We start from the raw sequence: 19,996 nt of genomic DNA, 5'->3' as shown, positions 1-19,996 counted from the left end.
CCAATATTCTCAACAGGCACTGGCCCCCGGCAGCGGGAATAGTGAAGGATTTACAGACGTGCTCACTAGAAGCACCTCCTGTCTGACCCTGACTAGATCCCAACTGACTGGCACCAAGTTGTCAAGAGCTCTCGGGAGCCACCCAGGTCAGTCTTCCTGTTCTGACCTGGAAGTTCTGAGTCACAGTGAAAATTCCTGTTTGGCCAGGAGGTGAGAAAGCTCATTTCCTCACCATTCCTTGTCCTTCGATTCCAGACACAGAGCTCTGTTCCTCCAGAAGGGGACCAAAGACCAGCAGGGAAGGCGGGGCCTCTGCCAGCTTCCGGATGGCAAGCATGGGGTGCACACCTGGACCTGCAGCAGGGGCAGGACGACACTGAGCCTGGGACACAGAGTTCTGGGATAGCTTGGGCTACAGAGAGCCTGTCTCTGAAACATGAGGGGCAGGGAGAGAAAGAGTGAGCAAGACTGAAGGAGAAGCCGCAGCCGCCAGGATGGAGGAGGCATTCCAACCAAGGAACACCTTCTCCATGTTATCTCAATTTCCACGTGTCCCACCATCCTTCCTTGGAGGCCCGATTCATGATTCGTGGGGAAGTGTGGGGTGGCGTCTTCTCGCCAGGGAGGAGGCAGAGGGCGGATTCCGATGCCTCAGCAGGGTCCTCTCAGCCCCTCCCACAGGCAGGAGGCACGGAGCTTCCTACCACAGCTGGCTTTCTCAGCTAAGCTCAGTCCTCTCCTACCTGCTAAGTCCTCTTTGTGGAGCCTGAAATCCACGGCTCCTTTTTAAGTCACAGGATAAGAACTCTATCCCAGCCTCTGGGCAGACCAGCTTTCCCAGAGGGGCGCTTCACCTTTGTGGTCAGCTCTAATCAAGTGCTGCCCCATGGCCACTGTCATTGATACTGACTCCTGTGCTCCTAGCTTCTGGCAGCCCCAGATCAGAGGTGAGCTACAAAGTCACTTTCCATCTGCTCAGCCAGGACCTTGGGGCCCAGGTGAGAAGGGAGAACTTGATGGGTTTGTATGGCCAGGGATCTGAGAGGTCCGGAAGATACACTTGGCCGTCTTCTCGGCAAGCCACAGAGACATGAACCTTCTTTCTAGCTCTTCCATGGCCCTCCAGTTCCAAAGGAATCACGTCCCGTGATTGATCAATGGAGTCACCAGCGGTCCTGGCCCTGTTGCACCATGATTTCCACGTACTCAAGCTCAACAGGCTGTCTTCAGAGAAAGGTGCTACTAAATGGCATGGCCTGGACACGGCCAGAAGACGGATGCCCCCTCCTCTTCCCTCTGTGGTTCCACTCCCCCAGGAAAGCAGTGTTCTCCCCTTTACAGGGCGGCTTCCTTCTCAGGTCACGAGAGGGACCTAGAAAGAACAAGAACCACAGAGGTTGCTGTGGGCCCCTCCTGCTCTCCTGGAGGAGAGCAGCATAGGGCTGGCAGGACACAGCCATCGAAGTGCACGAGGGAGCCAAGGAAGAGAAGCGAGGAAGCCTTCCTCTCGCCCAAGCAGTGCCCAGCAAGCTACACCCACTGACGCGCCTATTCCTACCAAGGGGCAGACAGGCAGGCTGGAGCAGGCTGGAGCCTCCCACTCACTTCTTCCTCCGGATCTTGGGCTTCTTCACAGGCCGCAGATAGGGGTTATCAATGATGCTCTCCTCCCCGTTCCGGCTGCCGGACAAGGAGGAGTTCTGCTGCAGGACAGAAGTGTTCTCCTTCTCAGCTCCGGATTCGTCCTTTGGGCAAAAGCCGGAATAAAGCAGAACACCAGTGGCATGAGGAGGGAGACTGCCCGGGACAAGAACCACCTCTGGTGTTTCTACTGAGAAATGAGGAGACAGGAGCACCGTCTTTCCAGTGCTGCCTCTGCACGCCTCGATGACACCGCCCGGGCAGTGACCGGCTCTACAGGGAGAAACTGTGAACTCTGACAAAACAATACTCCAGGGTCCTTGGCATCTTCAGAAGTGGGGATATGAAGAATGGAGACCTAGAAGGTTAGAATTTACATGCTTCTGGGAGGAAGTCTAACCAATAGGATGAGGAAAGGAAGTGACCATGGGAATCTTGGAGTAAGGGACACAGACCAGAACAATCAATGCACAGGGTATAAATCTCCTAGACCCAAACTAACATGGGTCTAATACATTTCCCCAAATCTCTCATTTCTGGCACTTGGAACACAGAACCAATGAGCATATTCCAGCATATTCAAGAACTTTCTGGAATCCTGAAGTGAAGCTCAGCAAGGCAGAGTCCATGACTTTAAATTTAGAAACTGTCCTGGAGGCGTGGCTGATGAGTCTCCTTTCTGTATACTCTCCCAGTCCCACACTGTCTGTCATTTTGTTTTTGTTCCTCTTTATTTGAGCAGTGGCAGCAGGGCCAGGGCATGGACCACCACACTCAAAGCCTGACCTGGCCACTCAGGCCCAGTGACCAGAAGCTGACCTGTAGTGCCCCCTGGTGACACCACGGTGCCCTGGAGGAACTGAGTTTAAAGGAGGCCTCAGACTCCAACCAGGAGCGGCTGTCACCATCATACTGTGACCAGATGGCAAAAGAGGAGTAGAGGCTTGGTCTCTAGGGACTGCTGCGTTGGGAGCAGACAGCAGGCTCTGGCTTACTGGGCCTCAACACTTGGGATGATCCACCCTGAGTGCGCTGTTCCTGGAAGCACTGCTCCATCTTGAATGTGTGAGGGATGGCTCTACAGGCTCTCAGGAGCAGGTTTTCCATATGGGGGTGGCTGCTGTACCCTGAGCAGCCACAGCAGGATCAGATGCATGCTCGCTGCACATCTGCTCACTGAGAACTTGGCTTTTTATAAGGAAGAACAGTTTAAACTTCCGGGCTGCCTGCACAAGAGCTAGTTCAAATGAGAGAACAGAACAAAACCACTGGCTACTCTAAACTCATCGTTCCTTTATGTTCAAGGGCATGGAGGAAGGGTCAGGGTTAAGGTGCCCCACAGCCACAGTCCCTGAGAGACGCCCACACGCCAGGAGGTGGGGGCAGTTTAACATTGGTCACGGGACGAGAGGTGACAGCGTTAGTCCCAGCACTTGGCTGGCAGAGGCAGGGTCAGGATCTCTAGCATGGGATTTCATTTGCAGGCCACCAGAATAGTGACAAATCTAAGTAACAGTCTTGATTGTGCTTCATACGGAGAGTGTGGCATGCAGCCTGACCCAGCAGAGGGTACCACGAGCTCACTCACTCTGCCTCAGACGGACCCTGCAAGTGCTCTCCCCGCCTGAAAACGCCAGAGATGTGTGCAGGTGTCAGCCTATTCAAGTCTTTACCCAAATGTCACCTCCAATCCCTCCACCACTCCACAGCTCACGTCTAATCTTTTCGTCCTGAGGGCAGTGCTTTGTCTGTCGTGCCTCCTGGTTCCTCAGCACCGGGACCAGGGTCTGGACCTGGCAGTGCTCGCTCAACATTTGCTGAATGTGTGACTCCCCAGGATGTGTCTCTCAAGATGGAGACTGGTCACGCACCCTACCGTGCGAGCTTCTAAGAGACAGGCAGAGATCCCAGGGCAGGGGTGGAGTGTGGCAGGCAGAGGGGAACCCACCGTGCTGATGTGAAGCGCGATGTTCTCGGTATCTGTCTGCTCGTCCTGCTCCGAGGAGTCCGTCTCTTCCATCTGCTGTATCTCCAGCTCGGAGGGGAGCAAGGCCGTGAGGTAGGGGATGGTGAAAGGTCTGGCTGCAATCACTAGGAATTGGACAAGAAGTGAGTCTGTCAAGCAGGCAGAGGGAGCCAGGTCCGAGTGCTGTCCCGTCACCACAACCTTCAGTTAATTTCCCTTTCCCACACTCCCGAGTTCTAAGCTAAGGGTTATTAACCCACGGGTCTGTAAGGGCTGTGTGAGGTGCTGTGTGGGCACGGTTAGCACCTGCTCATCTCTGTCCCCAGTGACTGCAGAGCCAGGCACCTGGCAGGCACCAAGCGGATGCTTGCTGACTAAATGGGCCAATCTCCTCACTCAGCTCCACGTCACCCGAGGGCCCTTAGAGGTAAGGGAGTTGGTCAACGAAGCCTACATGTGACCCAAGAAAGGACACTGATGGGCAACTGGCCGCAGACACCAGTGTTCCTCCTGCCACCTGAGACCCCACTCCCACAAGAGGCTCTCTGCCGCCCGGGCTCAGGCCCCACAAGCTAGCCTACACTCACTGCAGCCAAGAAACGAGAGAAAAGCTTTGTGCTTGGGAATCACCAGGTAGGAACAGGCGCATGGGATGTGGGGAAAGGGCCACAGACCTAGAGAAGGTGCACTAGAGAAAATCATGAAGGCATACTCGTCTGTCCCCACCGCACCGAGACAAAGGGAAGATGGCGTCACTATGTCAAACAACAGGGTCCAGAGGGGTGACTCTCACAGGGGAAAGTGCTGACGTCATCCTTGAAGAGACTCTGGGTCTCGCCTGTCTTGGCCATGAAGCGGGTGAGTGCTCGCTCCACGTCTCGCCTCTGAGACGCGGCCTTCTCTCGGAGGACCTGGTAGTCAGACACTGGCTCGCGGTATGTCTAGGAGAACAGAGATACCAGGCTGAGTTCCTGTTGCCTTCTGCTCCCCTCAGAGCCTGCCTTGCTGCAGGTCGCATTCTCGGAAGGACAGAGACCTTCCTTCCGAGAACATGGCCTGCTCACTAACATTAGAGCAAAGGTGCGTGAAGAACAGCGCACAATGGAGGACCGTCTCAGTGTACACACATTCACTAAGAAAACGACTATTTACTACACAGGTGACTGTGTCTTCACTCAGCTTCTAAGGCAGCTAGCTTTAGTTGTAGGACAGATCCTAAAAGAAGACTTGGAACTCTCAAGGAGCCCTAAAAGGAGACTGCATCCCATCAGAGAAACTTGGCACCTACAGTGTATGAGTGGTGGCCCAGGTGCATTTGCACACTGTACCATCCCCTTGTCTTAAATCCACTTCTCCAAAAAGACACACTGGTCCCAAAGACTCCCCTAGAAGTACAAAATGCTGGCCCTGGTGGCACATTCAGGCAGGTATCAGTGAGGTTGAGGCCAGGGAGGGACGCAGAGAGGGGGAGGCGGGGAGGGAGGGAAGGAGGGAGGGGAAATGAAATACAGGTGGGGGGTGATACGGCTCACGGTAGGTAAAGGTGTGAGCCCTGAGAACCCGAGCTCTCATCAGGACCACGTAGCTCAAAGGGGAGGCAACTCCCTCACCTTCTCTGACTGCCACACATCTGTGCACACCACACACACTGTGGTGAGTGGCCACCCACACAGATAAATGAAATAAATGTAATTGTTAAAAAAGGAAGGAAAACCCGATTGAGGCTGTTACTGTAAGTAGGACTGAGAAGGCCGAGGACAGGAGACTCCGCCAAGCTTGCCCATGTTGGGCATCTCGGGTCAATGTTCAGGATCCAGGAAGGAGGAGAAGGACTTCAACATGTTTTACAATGTAATGGCGGAAATGACATTGCAACACTGACCAAAACCAGCTTGTCATCACAGAAAGGCAGGTTTTAAACTTCTAAAGACTTTTTCCGGGGCTGGAGAGTTGGCTCAGGGGTTAAGAGCACTTGTTGTTCTTATGAAGGACCTGGGTTTGATACCCAGTACCCACAGGAAGGCTCGTCACTTCCGCAGGCACCAGCATGCATGTGGTGCACAGACACACATGCAGGCAAAAACTCTTATATGCTAATAAAATAATCTTAAAAATGTTAAAGAGAAAGGGAGGAAAGAGAAGGAGAGAGAAGGGAATGCTCATGGCCATGCAGGTGCCTGTGGAGGCCGGAAGTGGATGGCAAATGCCCTGGAACCAGTTACAGCGGCTGTGGACTGCCCTGCACGGGTGCTGGGAACTGAACTCTGCCCCTCTGAGAGACCAGCAAGCACTCCTACACACTGAGTCCTTTCAGTTTTTTATTTTATTATTATTTTTTGAGACAGTATCTCAGTATGTAGCTCTGGCTGGCTTGGTACTCAGACATTCACCTGCCTCTGCCTCCCAAGTGCTGTGACTAGAGGCGTGGGCCACCATGCCTGGACACATCTTTTGGTACACAACTTGTTTTTTACTAGAAGCATTAAAGAACTGAAGTAAACTGATCTAAAGATCGGGCTTGCAACTTAATATCCTACACCAAGGCTCCTACTCACGTCACAGACTTTGTGAACCTTCAGGGAGAGTGAGGTTATCTCTTAAGATTTATTTATGGGGTTGGGGATTTAGCTCAGTGGTAGAGCGCTTGCCTAGCAAGCGCAAGGCCCTGGGTTCGGTCTCCAGATCCGAAAAAAAAAAAAAAGATTTATTTATGTTATGTATATGAGTACACTGTCAGTGCCTTCAGACACACCAGAGGAGGGCATCAGAGCCTATCACAGATGGTTGTGAGCCACCATGTGGGTGCTGGGAATTGAACTCAGGACCTCAGGAAGAGCAGTCGGAGCTCATAACCGCTGAGCCATCTCTCCAGTCCAAGGTTATCTCTTAATCTACACTATTTTGTAGTAGACTGAGCAGACCTCATAAAGAAGAACGCTGACGCGGGCGTGACAATGCACCTCAGAGGTAGAGGCTGGAGGACCGGCAGTCTGACGTCACCTTTAACTGCACACTGTGACACTGCTGAGACGCAGTCCCAGACGACCGACACTAAAGGGAGCCTCTCCAGTTATTTTTATTGTCAGGATCCACTAATGCACTGTGTAAAAGAGGGACTAACACTATGTATTGAATTGTACTCCCTCAAGTGTTTAGATGTAGAGAACCTCTAATTCCTGGCCTCTCACATGACCTTACTTGGCAACAGAGTCACCAAAGATGCCATCAGTTAGGAAGAAGTCATGGAGTGAAGACAAATGGTGCCATTGGGAAGACAAAGTACTCCACTGAGTTTTGTTTTCTGAGACAGGGTTTCACTGAGTAGCCTTGGCTGTCCTGGGCTCACTCTGCAAAGTGGGTTGGTTTACCTCACACAGATGCCCTGCCTCCAGAGAGCTGCGTTAAATATGTGCACCACTACTGTCAGCAAATAACTTTTTTTTTTTTCTTTTCTTTTTTTTCCGGAGCTGGGGACCGAACCCAGGGCCTTGCGCTTGCTAGGCAAGCGCTCTACCACTGAGCTAAATCCCCAACCCCATAACTTTTTTTTTTTTGGGACAAAGTATTTTAAACTGTAGAGGTATGGTGTAGCCAGCACCATATGGGACTATAAACCAAGAAATGCTGGAGAAATGCTGCCCCTTCCCCAGCCCCTCACCTAGAGCAAGGTGAGCACAGGCTCCCTAGAGGTTTCACAGGGAACTTCTGGCCCTTAGGCCTGTGATCTAATACGTTTTGTACTGTGCTAAGTCATCTAGTTTGTGGCCACTGTGAGAGGCTGCAGTCCAGGCCAATGGCTGTGTCAGTCCCTTCCCTGACAGTCCCAGCCTACACTGGGGGAGACCACCCAAGGCTCGCTGTACGTTCCGCACCAGCACTCCTTCTCCAAGGACATGTGGCAAGTTCTATCTGTGGAGGCACCAACATGCCTGAGGGATGGCGGAATTGTTCGCCAAGCACACCAAAGGTCAGCATGAGCCTATTACAGCCAGTTCTTCATGGTATTCAAGTAATTCACGTATTTCAAGCAACTTCTCCTGGGTCAAAATGACTCTCGGGTAATGAGAAATTTGGAAAATCCAGAAAGTCCATGCAGGACCACCACAGCAAGCAGTAACCTCCCCAAGAATCAGTACGAACGTGTGGGACAGCCTCCCAGTTTTGCTCTGTGTGGCTAAGGAGCTGTGTTTGGTGGGAGGGGTGATTTCTTGTCAACTATCCTTGTGCTAGCAACGTGAAGATCATAATTCTAGGGGCTGGAGAGATGGTTCAGTGGTTAAAAGCACTGGCCACTCTTTCAAAGGACCTGGGTTCAATTCCCAGCACCCACATCCAATTCCAGGGGATTCAATGCCTTCTCCTGACCTTTGTGGACAATCAGTGCAGACATACACACAGACAAAACACCCACATACATAAAACGTTTTAAATAAATCCTCTTACTGGCCAGATTGCTTTACTCTGTGCTTCTCCCTTTCTTTTTTTTTTTTTTTTTTTTTTTTTTTTTTTTTTTTGGTTTTTTTTTTTTCGGAGCTGGGGACCGAACCCAGGGCCTTGCGCTTCCTAGGCAAGCGCTCTACCACTGAGCTAAATCCCCAACCCCTCTTCTCCCCTTTCTATCTCTCTTTGTGAGACAACATCTTACCCTGTAGCCCAGGCTAGCCTCAAATACATAGCAATCCTTCTGCCTTAGTCTTCCAAGGGCCACAGTGACAGGGGCGAGCCACCATGCCCCATAACAAGATGGCATCCCTGCAGGAGAGCGGAAGGGTACTCTCCCCTGCAACCTCCATCAGCTGTGTTGCACAGGCACATGGCCCTGCACAGCTCCAGAACTCACCGGAGTTTTTATGTACGTGTGTGGATCCGGAAATTCAGGAAAATGGCTGGGGATGTGTGGCGGGTGAGGTCGGTTCTGTCCTGCAGTGAGGGCCTTGGGTGTCACTGGCTGATTGGTCACCGGAGCTGCAACAGAATTGCAACTAGTTAGTTTCCAACCCCTTCACTCTACAGATGATGGTCTCTGTCAAATCCCTGCCTTCTCACCGGACACAATTAGGCACTTTGTAATTCTATTGACCAAAGGCCTTCCAGATCAGCACACAATACCCAGTCCTGCCCAGCCCTGCCCTGCCCTGCCCAGTAATCTTGCTTGATATTTCAATCTGTGACAATCTGTCTGCAATCCTCTTGCATCAGCAGGAGTGCCTGTCCCCAAAGCCACTACATAAAAAGGACACGCTGAGGCTCACGAGGACTGTGGTGGGCTGCTGGCTGTCTTTCCAGAGGGTAGGTGGGCACGAGGAACAGCACTCAGTGGTGCAGCATATGGTCGGCGTGCAGGACACCCTGGGGACTGGACCTTAGCACATACACTGTTCAGCATTCACACCAAATAACCAACACTAAGCTGGGGAAGTGTGAGCTAACACCTGCAAGAGGGAAGACACAGCACTTCCCACGTTCCTCTCCAGTGCGGGTCGGGAAGTGGGAAAGGAGCTTGTCACCGAGCCAGTCTCTAGGACTGACATGGTGCAGGGAGACAGCCAACTCCACAAAGTTGTCCTCTGACCTCCACCTGCATATGGCATGAGCATGCGTGTGCACACACACACACATACACGTACACGTGCACACACACACGCACACACGCAGACAAGTAGATCCAATGTCTACAAAGATGCCAATGCAGGGAAAAAGTGACTTTAAGAAACGAGCAGAGGGGTTGGGGATTTAGCTCAGTGGTAGAGCGCGGCCCTGAGCTCGGTCCCCAGCTCCGAAAAAAAGAAAAACGAAGAAAAAAAAAAAGAAAGGAGCAGAGCCAGGAGCTGGTGGCGCACACTTAATCCCAGTGCTCAGGAGGCAGAGGCAGGCAGAGCTCCCGGTTTGAGGCCAGCCTGGTCTGCAGAGTGAGTCCCAGGACAGCCAGGGCTACACAGAGAAACTCTGTCTCGAAAACTCAAACCAACGAAACAAAACCAAGCACAACATTTCCCCGTCAAGTCCTAACCCTACAGCAGTTACTCCCTATTTGCCTTAAAGGACCTACTTTTCTCTAAAGCAGACTAAAACTTCCTTCATAAAAGGATACATGATAACTATTTTAGACTTCGTTTGTTTGCTTGTTCTTTGAGCTTGAGTCCCACCTATGTAGCTCAGGCTAGGATAGAAATCACTATCTACCACGCACTAGACTCTAGAGCACCCCCACACCCTCACAAGTGCTAGGGTTACAGGTACATCCATCAACCAGCAGCAGCTCCGACTGTGTGAGCCACAAAGCTCTGCCCTGTAAGGTGAAGGCAACCACGGGGTGAGTGAGCAAGCTGCACCCAAGGAACTGTTACAAAAGCCAGCGCGGTTCATCCACAGGCCGCAGGCTGCCAGCCCTGAAGTAACGCGGCAGCTCAGACATGGTTCTCTCTGCTGCCTGGAGACTGGGCTTCACATTCTAATCCCACGGCTCAGACAAAACCAGGCTGCGAGTAGCTCACAACCCTAGAGCCCGGAAGAGACCCCGAAACAGGAAAGCAGCTGCCACTCTGAGGCCTGCCTTCTCTCACCAAGGCACACTACAGTCACTGAGTACGTACTAAGTACCTGGGTTCGAAGCTACTTACGTGCAGTGATGACCATCCTCTGAGATCGTTTTGCATAAGCAGGTAGAGTGTCAACATTGAACCCTAGGGACAAGAAAACCAGTTGTTGCCATGTCCTGATATCGGCATAATACTGAACAGGAACAGGGAGATTCCTGTGTGGAAAGGGGGCTTAAACTCCCAACTTAGCCACTATTCTGCCCCTCAAAAGAACTCCCATAGGACTCAGGAGCTCTCTAAGACGGGGTCAAAGGACTCCTTCCTCGTAACTTTCCAACTAAAAGCAGGTCAGGGGAAACAGGGTGGAATCCAAGAACACTCAGCAGACATGGAACCACCAGGCTTTCCTCCCTCCCTGGTGATCCTACGCAGGACACGCACTTACCCATTTCAACCAGTGTGACCACGATGTCCGACAGCGTGGGCTGGGTCCTGGCTGTGTGCTCGCAGTATGACTTGGCGCTTCTCCCAATTTCTGAGATGTCTATAAGAGTCAAAGGCCAGAGTTTCTCCAAAGTTCAAAATAAGATTACCGGGTGGGCCGCCAGCGATACTTTATATACATGCCCAAACGACCAAAGGCAGGGCTCAGACAGGCCCTAGTGTGCATTCACACACAGCAGCACACATTCTGCTGCAGGATATCTGATCACACTGTGAAGCCTAACATTGTGGTGTTTACTAGGAAAACCTGTTTCTAGCTGTGCTGTGGCTCAGCCTTAATCCCAAACAATGGAGGTAAAGTTAATTTGTAGAAGGAAGTGATGTCTAATTGAGTGGCAGACAAAGTGAGGAATCAGAGAAAGGTCTGACAAAATAGGGTACGCCCAACTCTCGAGAGGAAAGGGAAGCTAAGTCAGGGGCAGTGCAGAGGGGGGGGAAGGCAGGTTGTTTTACGGGACGGTTAGAAGAGAACAAATAGAATTAGCCAGAGAAAGAGAAGGAGCCAGAGATTGGAACAGATTGCCCAAGCAAGTATGAGGCCAAGCCGAGCATTTCAGTAAGAAACTGAGAGAAGCCAGATTCAGTCAACTTAGAAAGGAGTTTGAGTGAGAACAGCTGAGCTGAGCAGCCAGTCAGACTTCAGAAAGAACTAGGAAGGGGTGAGCTTATTCAGCAGCAAGTCTCAGAGGCTGAAAACATTCTAGACCCAGATAAGATTGTATGCAGACTAGAAGCTCCCAGGACTAGGCCTCGGTTAGCAGACTGAGGTGGTAAGCCCCAAAGGTAACAATTACATCAGACAAATAAAAGATACATTTACAAAATTCACAACAATCAAAAGGTGGGAAAGAATCTATCCTCTGACACATGGATAAATCAACTCGGATATACACACACAATGGAGTGGTTTTGTTTGTTAGTTTTGAGAAAAGTTCTCATATAGCCTCAAACTCCATGGGCAGCAGACACTGGACTTGAACTCCTGATATTCCTGCCTCTACCTACCTCCCAAGGGCTAGGATTTCAGTGTGCCCACCATACCCAGCTACACAATGGAGTATTTGGTCAGCCTTCAAAAGGAATGAAATTCTTCAAATGGAATGAAAACTATAACACGGATAAGCTTTGAAACACTATGTAAATGAAAAAAGCCAGGCACAGAAGGACAAATATCTTCCGATTCCATTCATCTGAAGAACAGAGGAAAAAATAGACACAAATCAAAAGCAGAGCCTGTGAAACGGCTCACGGTAAAGGTGTTTGCTGTCACTGACCCACCTGAGTTTCGTCTCTGGGGCTCATGTGGTGGAAGGAGTAAACTGATTCCCACATGTTATCCTTTGACCTCCATATTTGTGCTATGACATGCATGCAGTCCCTACCACACACACAAACAAGGAAATAAAGAATGATTTTTAAAGAGATATGTAGGGCTGGAGAGATGGCTCAGTGGTTAAGGGCACTGACTGATCTTCCAGGGGTCCTGAGTTCAGATCCCAGCAACCACATGGTGGCTCACGACCATCTTTAATGGGATCTGATGCACTCTTCTGCTGTGTCTGAAGAGGGCTCAGGCTAAGTGGTGGTGGCACATGCCTTTGATCCCAGCAGAGGCAGGTGGATCTGTGAGTTCAAAGCCAGCCTGGTCTACAGAGTGAGTTCTAGGAAAGCCAGGGGTGCACAGAGAACCCTGTCTTGAAGAACAAATTCAGAGACAGAGAGTAGATGGAAGTTCTTGGGGCTGTGGAGAAGACAGAACCCACTTCTGTGCAGGGGTACAGGGCTCTGGGCATGGACAAACATCAAAACAGTTTAATCCTATAATGGACATTTTCCTTTCTTCTGCCTGAAGCTGAGTCTCTAACAGTCTTCCTAGAGAAGGTCGGACAGTATGTGGGATGGAGTTTATGGAGCTGGGGTCTGTAAAGGAGACAGCAGGCCTAGTGGTTCTCGGTACTCACAGCTCTGCAGCATCTCTGTCAACGTCTCCACAGATGCTTTCTCCGCGCTCTCAAATCCCGCCTCTGTCAGCAAAGAGCTCACAACCACTTGCAGGGTCCTCCTCCGGGCCAGATGGTAGTTATCAGCCGGGTTGGTGGACTGTTTATTTCCTGGTCTCTGGAAATCAGAAGCCCAGAGAGAGGAGACTTTGAACTAGTAGACAAGAATGAAACCACAGGGGCTGGAGAGATGGCTCAGTGGTTAAGAACACTGACTGCTCTTCCAGAGGTCCTGAGTTCAGATCCCAGCAACCACATGGTGGCTCACAACCATCTGTAATGGGATCCAAGTCCCTCTTCTGGTGTGTCTGAAGACAGCTACAGTGTACTCATATATAAGAAGTAAATAAATCTTTAAAAAGAAAAAGAGAATGAAACCACAGAATTCACACCAGTAAGAACAACAACAAACAAAATGTCCAGTGTTTTTCTCCCCTCCCCCAAGGGTTACTCTGCAGTTCACTCAGTGTGGCCTAACACTAGATACATAGCCTAGACTGAAACTACAATCCTCTTATTTCTTCCTGCCAAGCCCACAAATTACAAGTGTGTACTAACTTTTGCCTGGACAGTAAAAGTTCTCTTTTGGTAAACATCGATCAGCGTTTAATACTTAAGACTTAGAAATCTTACCAAATGAGTAATAACTGAGTATCCAAATCCAGAGACTTCCAATAGGATAAACGTTACTTGCTCAATTTTTTTTTTTTTACTTGTAGATAGATATGTATGGGGTGTGTGTGTGTTCCTGTGAGTGCAGGTACCGCATCCCAGAGGCCCGGATCACGTGAAGGAATTACAGGTGGTTGTGAGCCACTCCACCAAACTCAGGTCCTTTGAAAGAGCAAGTCTGACTTAACCACTAAGCCATCTCTCCAGCCCCATTCACTTCTTTCTGGAGCAAATTATCAGAATATTCACACACTAGCTGGTTGGTGGTGGGCACGCCTTTATTCCCAGCACGTGGAAGGCAGAAGCAGGCACGAGAGAAGGTAGAGAAGGAGGAAGGGAGGGAAAAAGAGAGAAAGAATATATACACGAATGATGGTATTGGACGAATGAATTTACTATCTTCTTGTCCCATCATACCATTTCAATAACAAAGAAAATTAAAATAGTAACACCACCAGATGCGGAGGAGAGCTAGGAATAACCGCAAAGAAAGGCAAAGCAAATAAGTATTTTGCGAAGGGACAACCAACTTTGGCTGCCCAGTAAGCGCCTCTTCCGACCAATCAGAAGGTGTTCCGGGTTCCCCTCAACAAGGAACAAGCCAATCAAGTCTCAGGTACAGCAATCTAGGAGGCCGCTGCCAAGTGCCAAGCAGCGGGGAACGCCTACGGCCAAAGATATTCTCCAGCCCCGGATCTCAGAGCCGGCCTGGGTTTCTCCATAAGAGACTGTGGCCAAAACCGTGGGAAAAGTCCAGAAGCTCTTTTGACTTCATGCCGCGCCTCTCCAACCTTACCGTTCCGGAGCCACCAGGCCCGGCCGCCGTGTCAGCCATCTTGCTCTCGCGTAATGTGCGTGAGCGCGGGGCACGACGGGACTTGTAGTTGTGGGGTGGGGAGGTAGCGAAAGGCGGGGCATGAGGCCCCGCCTTGTAGAAAAGCTCTGTGAACATGTGTGAGTCTTGCACTATGGAGTGAGGTCGGGATATCCCAAGCTCATGTGACTCTGTGTGACCCAAGCTTTCGTCGGCACTTCAGCAGCTGTAGCAATTGATCTGGAAGGCGCTTTGTGGGTTGCACTGAGTTAAAAGAAACATATTTTGGCCAGAGCCTGCTATCTATAATCCTCGCACTTTGAGGCTGAGGCCAAAGGATCTGGAGTTCCAGGCTAGCTTAGGACTACATAAAGAGACCTTTCCTAAAAGAATAGAATAAAAACAAAACCAAAGCCATTGATATTAAGTAAGTTGTCAGAGAATACACTTTGGGGCAGAGAGGTGGCCCAGTGGTTAGGAAAACATCAGCACTCTTGTTGACTCACAACATGCCTGTGACATCAAATCCCTCTTCTGGGCTTTGGGGACACTCACATGTATACACACACACACACACACACGAATAAATTCATTTTATGAGTATGACCATTTTGCATGCTTGTATGTCTGTGAACTACTTGTGTGTCTGGTGCCAGAGAAGGCCAGAAGGGGGCTTAGCATGCCCTAAAATTAGAGTTACAGTCTGTCGTGAGCTACCAGGTGGATGATGGGAATTGGATCTCAGGAAGAGAACAAGTGCTCTTAACTGCAGCACATCTCTCCAGCCCTTAAAGGTGTTTTTGAAAAGACTCAAGAGGTCGTTTACATAAGCCCGGATTTCCCAACTTTCCCGGTTTTTAGCTTTGCCGAACTGGGCCAGCCCAGTTCCAGTGATCTCACTCGCTCAAGAGAGGGCCTCTGTATGGTTGTTTTATTTAGTGTGAGCCTGGGTTTCACCTTACTCTGGTCTCAACCTTACTCTGTATCTGAGGATGACCTTGAACATCGAGATGGTTTGAATATGAATCCCACCTCCTAGGCTCAAATATTTGAATACCTAGTCACCAGTCACCAAGGTACTTGGACACCTTGTTGGAGGAGAGGTGTCACTAGAGGTGGGCTTAGAGGTTTCAAAACCTGCACCTGTCCCAGGCGCGCTCTCTCTCTCTCTCTCTCTCTCTCTCTCTCTCTCTCTCTCTCTCTCTCTCTCTCTCTCTCTGTGTATGTGTGTGTGTGTCTCTGTCTGTCTCTCTCTCTCTCTCTCTCTCTCTCTCTCTCTCTCTCTCTCTCTCTCTCTCTCTCTCTCTCTCTCTCTCTCTCTCTCTCTCTCTCTCTCTCTCTCTCTCTCTCTCTCTCTCTCTGTCTGTCTCTGTCTCTCTCTCTGCTCTCTCTCTCTCTCTGTCTGTCTGTCTCTGTCTGTCTCTCTCTCTCTCTCTCTCTCTGTCTGTCTGTCTCTGTCTGTCTCTCTCTCTGTGTCTCTCTCTCTGCCTCTTTCTCTCTCTGTCTCTCTGTCTGTCTCTGTGTGTGTGTCTCTGTCTGTCTGTCTGTCTCTCTCCCCCCGGCCCCCTGTGCCTCTCTCAACCTGAACATCAGGATATAGCATAGGGTTCTCAGCTACGGCTCCAGCGCCATTTACGCTGCCACGCTCCCCACCACGATGGCAGTGGAGTAAACCTGAAACTGTGAGTGAGACCCCAATTAAATGCTTCCTTTTATAAGAGTTGCCTTAGTCGTGGTGTCTTTAGGCAAGAGAACAATGACTGAGACAGACATTCTACCCTGATTTTCCTACCCATTCCTTCTCCAGAGAGCCGGGGCTACAATAACTCACCATCATACTCAACATAAGTAGTGCTGGGGGAACCCAGGGGTGTTTTGCGTGCTAGCCAAGTACTCTTGAAAACAGCCTATACCTGTGCACAGGCTTTTGTCTCCCTACCAGGCTCCTTGGGTGATTCCCCTGCACTGTTGCCTCTAGCCCTCAGCCGACTGTGTGTTTGCTAAGTGAGCATGAAAACTTGTCCCTTGTCCCTCTCACTCCCAGAACTTTGTGTCCATGTTACCCATCAGCCTCTCTGGTCTGGGAACTCTTGGAGAGAGATTGCTTCTCCTTATCCATCTTGATCTGGGGGGGCAAGGGTAGGGGATGGGTATACCTGGCCAGATGCAGTCACTGGGTTTGAATCCTAATGCGTGTTAGCCCTCAGACTCAGGTCACATTACCTAACCTCAGTTTCCCCCACGTGATGACTGGGGACGAGGTGAAATAATGGGTGAGATAACAGGTGTCACGGTACCTGGCTCTGTAGTAAGAGTTAAGAACTACTGTTTACTTCCTGGGCAGCGTTTGCCAGGAATTGCAGATGCCCGGAAGGCATTCCTCTGCAGTGTGTACCCCTCAGCCTGACGGAGCGGCAAACCCCGCTCCCCTCCCAACCCCCACACACAAGGTCTGTAGACCCCGGTGGTGGGGTAGAGTTCAGAGCTGAATGACTCTTTTTCGGACTGCTTCTCTGGGTGTCAGAGACCAGACCCAAGCAGAGCCCAGCACCCAGCGCCTTTGTCTCACCCGCCCCCTCGTCCCCACTTCCTGCCCAGCTTCCAGCTCGCGATCTGCGGTGCAGCGAGGACTTTGTAAACACCGCGCGCCGGTGGGGGTGGACACTCGCTCTGTTTGGGTGCCCAGGAAATGGAGTGCACGCCCCTGGCCTGTCTGTGGCTGGCGGTTGTGATCACCCTTACTGGCCCAAAACAGATGGATGTCCCGCAGCGGGAGAGAACGAGAGGCCACCATCAAAGCTCGGGGAGTTCATCTGCCAAGAGGTAGGCTTGGGGCTGGAGAAGCCAGAATACATGTGATGATGTCCGTATTGCCAGCTTTGCCTAGGATGTTACTAAGATGTTCAGGCCGGAGATCTGGAAATGGACACAGCAGGTGTGTGGGTTCAGTGGATCACCTCGTCCCTCTTACCTCAGTTTTTGCCGCAAACGCTTAGCTTACTTTCCTACTGTGTATGATCTATTGACCAGAGCTAAGGGTCAGAGAAGCCCCCCAGTTGTCCCCGAGCCCGGAAAACGTGTGTAGGTCCTCCGCACAGCCTTCCTCCAGGCTCACGTGCAAGCCCAAGGGGTTTAGCTACAAATATCAGCTTTTGGGGTTGGAGGGCAAAGCAGCTTGCCTTAGGGAGGCGGTGGCATTTGAATCTGCTAGAGCCAAGGAGGGAAGCCAAAGGATAGAACTTTCCTGAAGGTCTTGAGAGGGTATCAAGAAGCAGCATTCATTTGCACCACCTGAACACTTACTGTGTGCTCAGTATTGTTTCAGATGCCGGAATATGCTGCCCACTTACTCAGTCATAGCTGGTGTCTTATGAGGGACCACGCAGATGAAGGGCTAGCCTCTGGCTGGGAAGGAGATGTTTGGGGTGGCTTCAGGGTATTAGATTGAGAGTCTTTGGGGAACTATTTCCCCTAGAGGCAAACTGAATTGCCTCTAGGCAATTATTGGGCACTGGGATAGACTGGTAAATGGGAAACAGTTCCCTCTTGTTCCACTCACTTCCCAGCATAAGGAAGTAGGAACAGGAAGCAGTTCTGGGAAAGACAAGCTGGATCCCCTGAACTCCCAGTTGGATGCGGCTGAAGCTGGGCAGTCCTCACCATGCCAGACACCCGCTCCCCATCCTGGACCCTGGGATTGTTTTCTTCAACAAGCCTTGTCTCATGGCTGTCACCACTGTGTCCTCTGGGACTAGTCCCCGGGGTAGAAGAGGTTCTTCTGCCTTTTTTTTTTTTCTGGCACTCCCTATACCCAGGGGTTCTCATGCCCTCTTCTGGTCTCTGCAGGTACCAGACACGAGCATGGTGCATACACATAAACAAAATAAATAAGTCTCTCTCTCTCTCTCTCTCTCTCTCTCTCTCTCTCTTTTCATCTTTATTAACTTGAGTATTTCTTATTTACATTTTGATTGTTATTCCCTTTCCGGGTTTCTGGGCCAACATCCCCCTAAACCCTCCCCCTCCCCTTCTCTATGGGTGTTTCCCTCCCCATCCTCCCCCCATTACCCCTACAATCACGTTCACTGGGGGTTCAGTCTTGGCAGGACCAAGGGCTTCCCCTTCCACTGGTGCTCTAATAAGTCTCTTTTTAAAAAGTGAAAGGGGGTTGGGGATTTAGCTCAGTGGTAGAGCACTTGCCTAGCAAGCTCAAGGCTTGCTAGGGTTCGGTCCCCAGCTCCAGAAAATAAAATAAAATAAAATAAAAAGTGAAAGGATGTCACAGATGGACTTAAGTGCAAGTCGCTTGACTTAAGAGATCCTATCCTTTTTTTCCCCTCGAGGCAAGGTCTTGCTGTATCCCAGGCTGGCTTCCAACCCAATGCTAACTCAACCTCCTAGCCTGTGCTAAGATGACAGGTACCCATCATTACATCCAGGTCAGAGTCCCTGCTCTTGATTGCCAGGTCACCCTGCCTCCTTAGGCATGCAGAACATGCAGTTAAGCTGGGTGCTGTTTAAAGTCAGTATGTGGTCCTTCATAGACCTGTGGTACAGCCAATGTGACTGGACTAAGGCAGGTCTCTTGTAGAAGAGCTCAGATCTTAGTACTGCTCAAAGAGAGTCCCTCAAAGGCCTGCTCAGGAGTCTGGGGACAGCACAGCAGAGATAGGATCCTTCTCATATAGGCGTGTGCCCGGGGGATGTGATATCACATGCCTTTAGCCCCAGCACTTGGGAGGGAAGGACGGGAATATTGGTGTTGACTGTCAGCCAGTGTCTACTTAACAAATTCCAAGCCAGCCAGTGCTACAGCGAGAGACCATGTCTCAAACACAGTATTTATGTTATGTGTATGCATGTCTTTTCTGCATCCACGTCTCTGTACCACATGTGTGCCTGGTGTACACAGAAGCCAGAAGAAGGTGCTGGATCCCTTTAAACTGGAGTTAGGTTGCTGTGAGCTGCTGTGTGGGTACTGGGAACCGAATCTGGGTCTTCTGGAAGAGCTGCCAGTCACCTGCCTCCGAGCTCTCTGAGTTTCTCACTGAACCTAGATCTTGCTGTGGGGGTAGCCTGGCTAGTCAGGAAGCCCTGGCCCCAACCCCTGGTATCCGCCTGACGCCCTCCTCGTCCTTCCTCACTGTGCTTGGATCACTGATATTTGCAGCTTTTACACGATTGCTTCGGATCTGAACGTGCCCACCCACTCCTGTCCCCACAAGCTACGTCCTCAGTTCCATTTGTCCTTTGAGGACAAGTCTTGTAACCTGAGTTGGCCAGAAACTATGTAGGTGAGCTGACTTTGAACTTCAAGCCTCTCTGGCCCGCGTCGCCTCTGAAGAGTGCCGGGGTTAAGGGCGTGTGCTATCTACCACACTTGCTTTGTCCTGACGTTCAGACTTAAGATCCCTCTCATCCTAGATCTCAAGGAGAACACTCGCACTTGGAATCTGATTAAGGACATGATATAGGAGTGGGAGAAGCTTAAGGTACTGTCCCCCAAATCTCCCGTGTCACTTCATGAGTAGTGCCCTCGGCTCTACTCCCCACAGGGGGAACAATACCTGAATTCTATTTTCTCTGCCTCCTCTCTGAAACTCTGTTTCTCTGAGGAACTCTCTGTATAGATTTGGAAATGCCCAGGGGAGGTCTCTATGCCTGCTATGATCAAAAACCAATTTATAATCCCAGCACTCACAAGGTAGAGACAGGCTAGTGTCAGCGAGTTGAGCTTGAGGATAGCCTGGTCTACATAAGTGAGACCCTGCATTAAAAAATACCAACTTATGGGGCTGGAGAGTTGGCTCAGAGGTTAAGGGCACTGGCTGAGATTCTAGAGGACCTAGGTTCAGTTCCC

General features: G+C 50.7%; 1 protein-coding gene across 1 annotated transcript; it reads right to left on the bottom strand.

Moving 5' to 3' along the window:
* Nucleotides 1-1,601: 1,601 nt before the first annotated feature.
* On the bottom strand, nt 1,602-14,163 carry Taf8 (TATA-box binding protein associated factor 8). Its single transcript, XM_032900585.1, has 8 exons — nt 14,119-14,163; nt 12,612-12,768; nt 10,592-10,690; nt 10,228-10,290; nt 8,448-8,572; nt 4,401-4,548; nt 3,590-3,732; nt 1,602-1,745 (listed from the first exon to the last, which is right to left on the bottom strand). The coding sequence occupies exons 1-8, from the start codon at nt 14,155-14,157 to the stop codon at nt 1,602-1,604; spliced, it is 918 nt and encodes a 305-aa protein (XP_032756476.1). The 5' UTR covers nt 14,158-14,163.
* Between the last annotated feature and the right edge of the window lie 5,833 nt (nt 14,164-19,996).

The sequence above is a fragment of the Rattus rattus genome, chromosome 4 (genome assembly GCF_011064425.1).
Source record: "Rattus rattus isolate New Zealand chromosome 4, Rrattus_CSIRO_v1, whole genome shotgun sequence".
Taxonomy (NCBI): Eukaryota; Metazoa; Chordata; class Mammalia; order Rodentia; family Muridae; genus Rattus; species Rattus rattus.
This window is presented reverse-complemented; position numbering and strand designations above follow the sequence as displayed.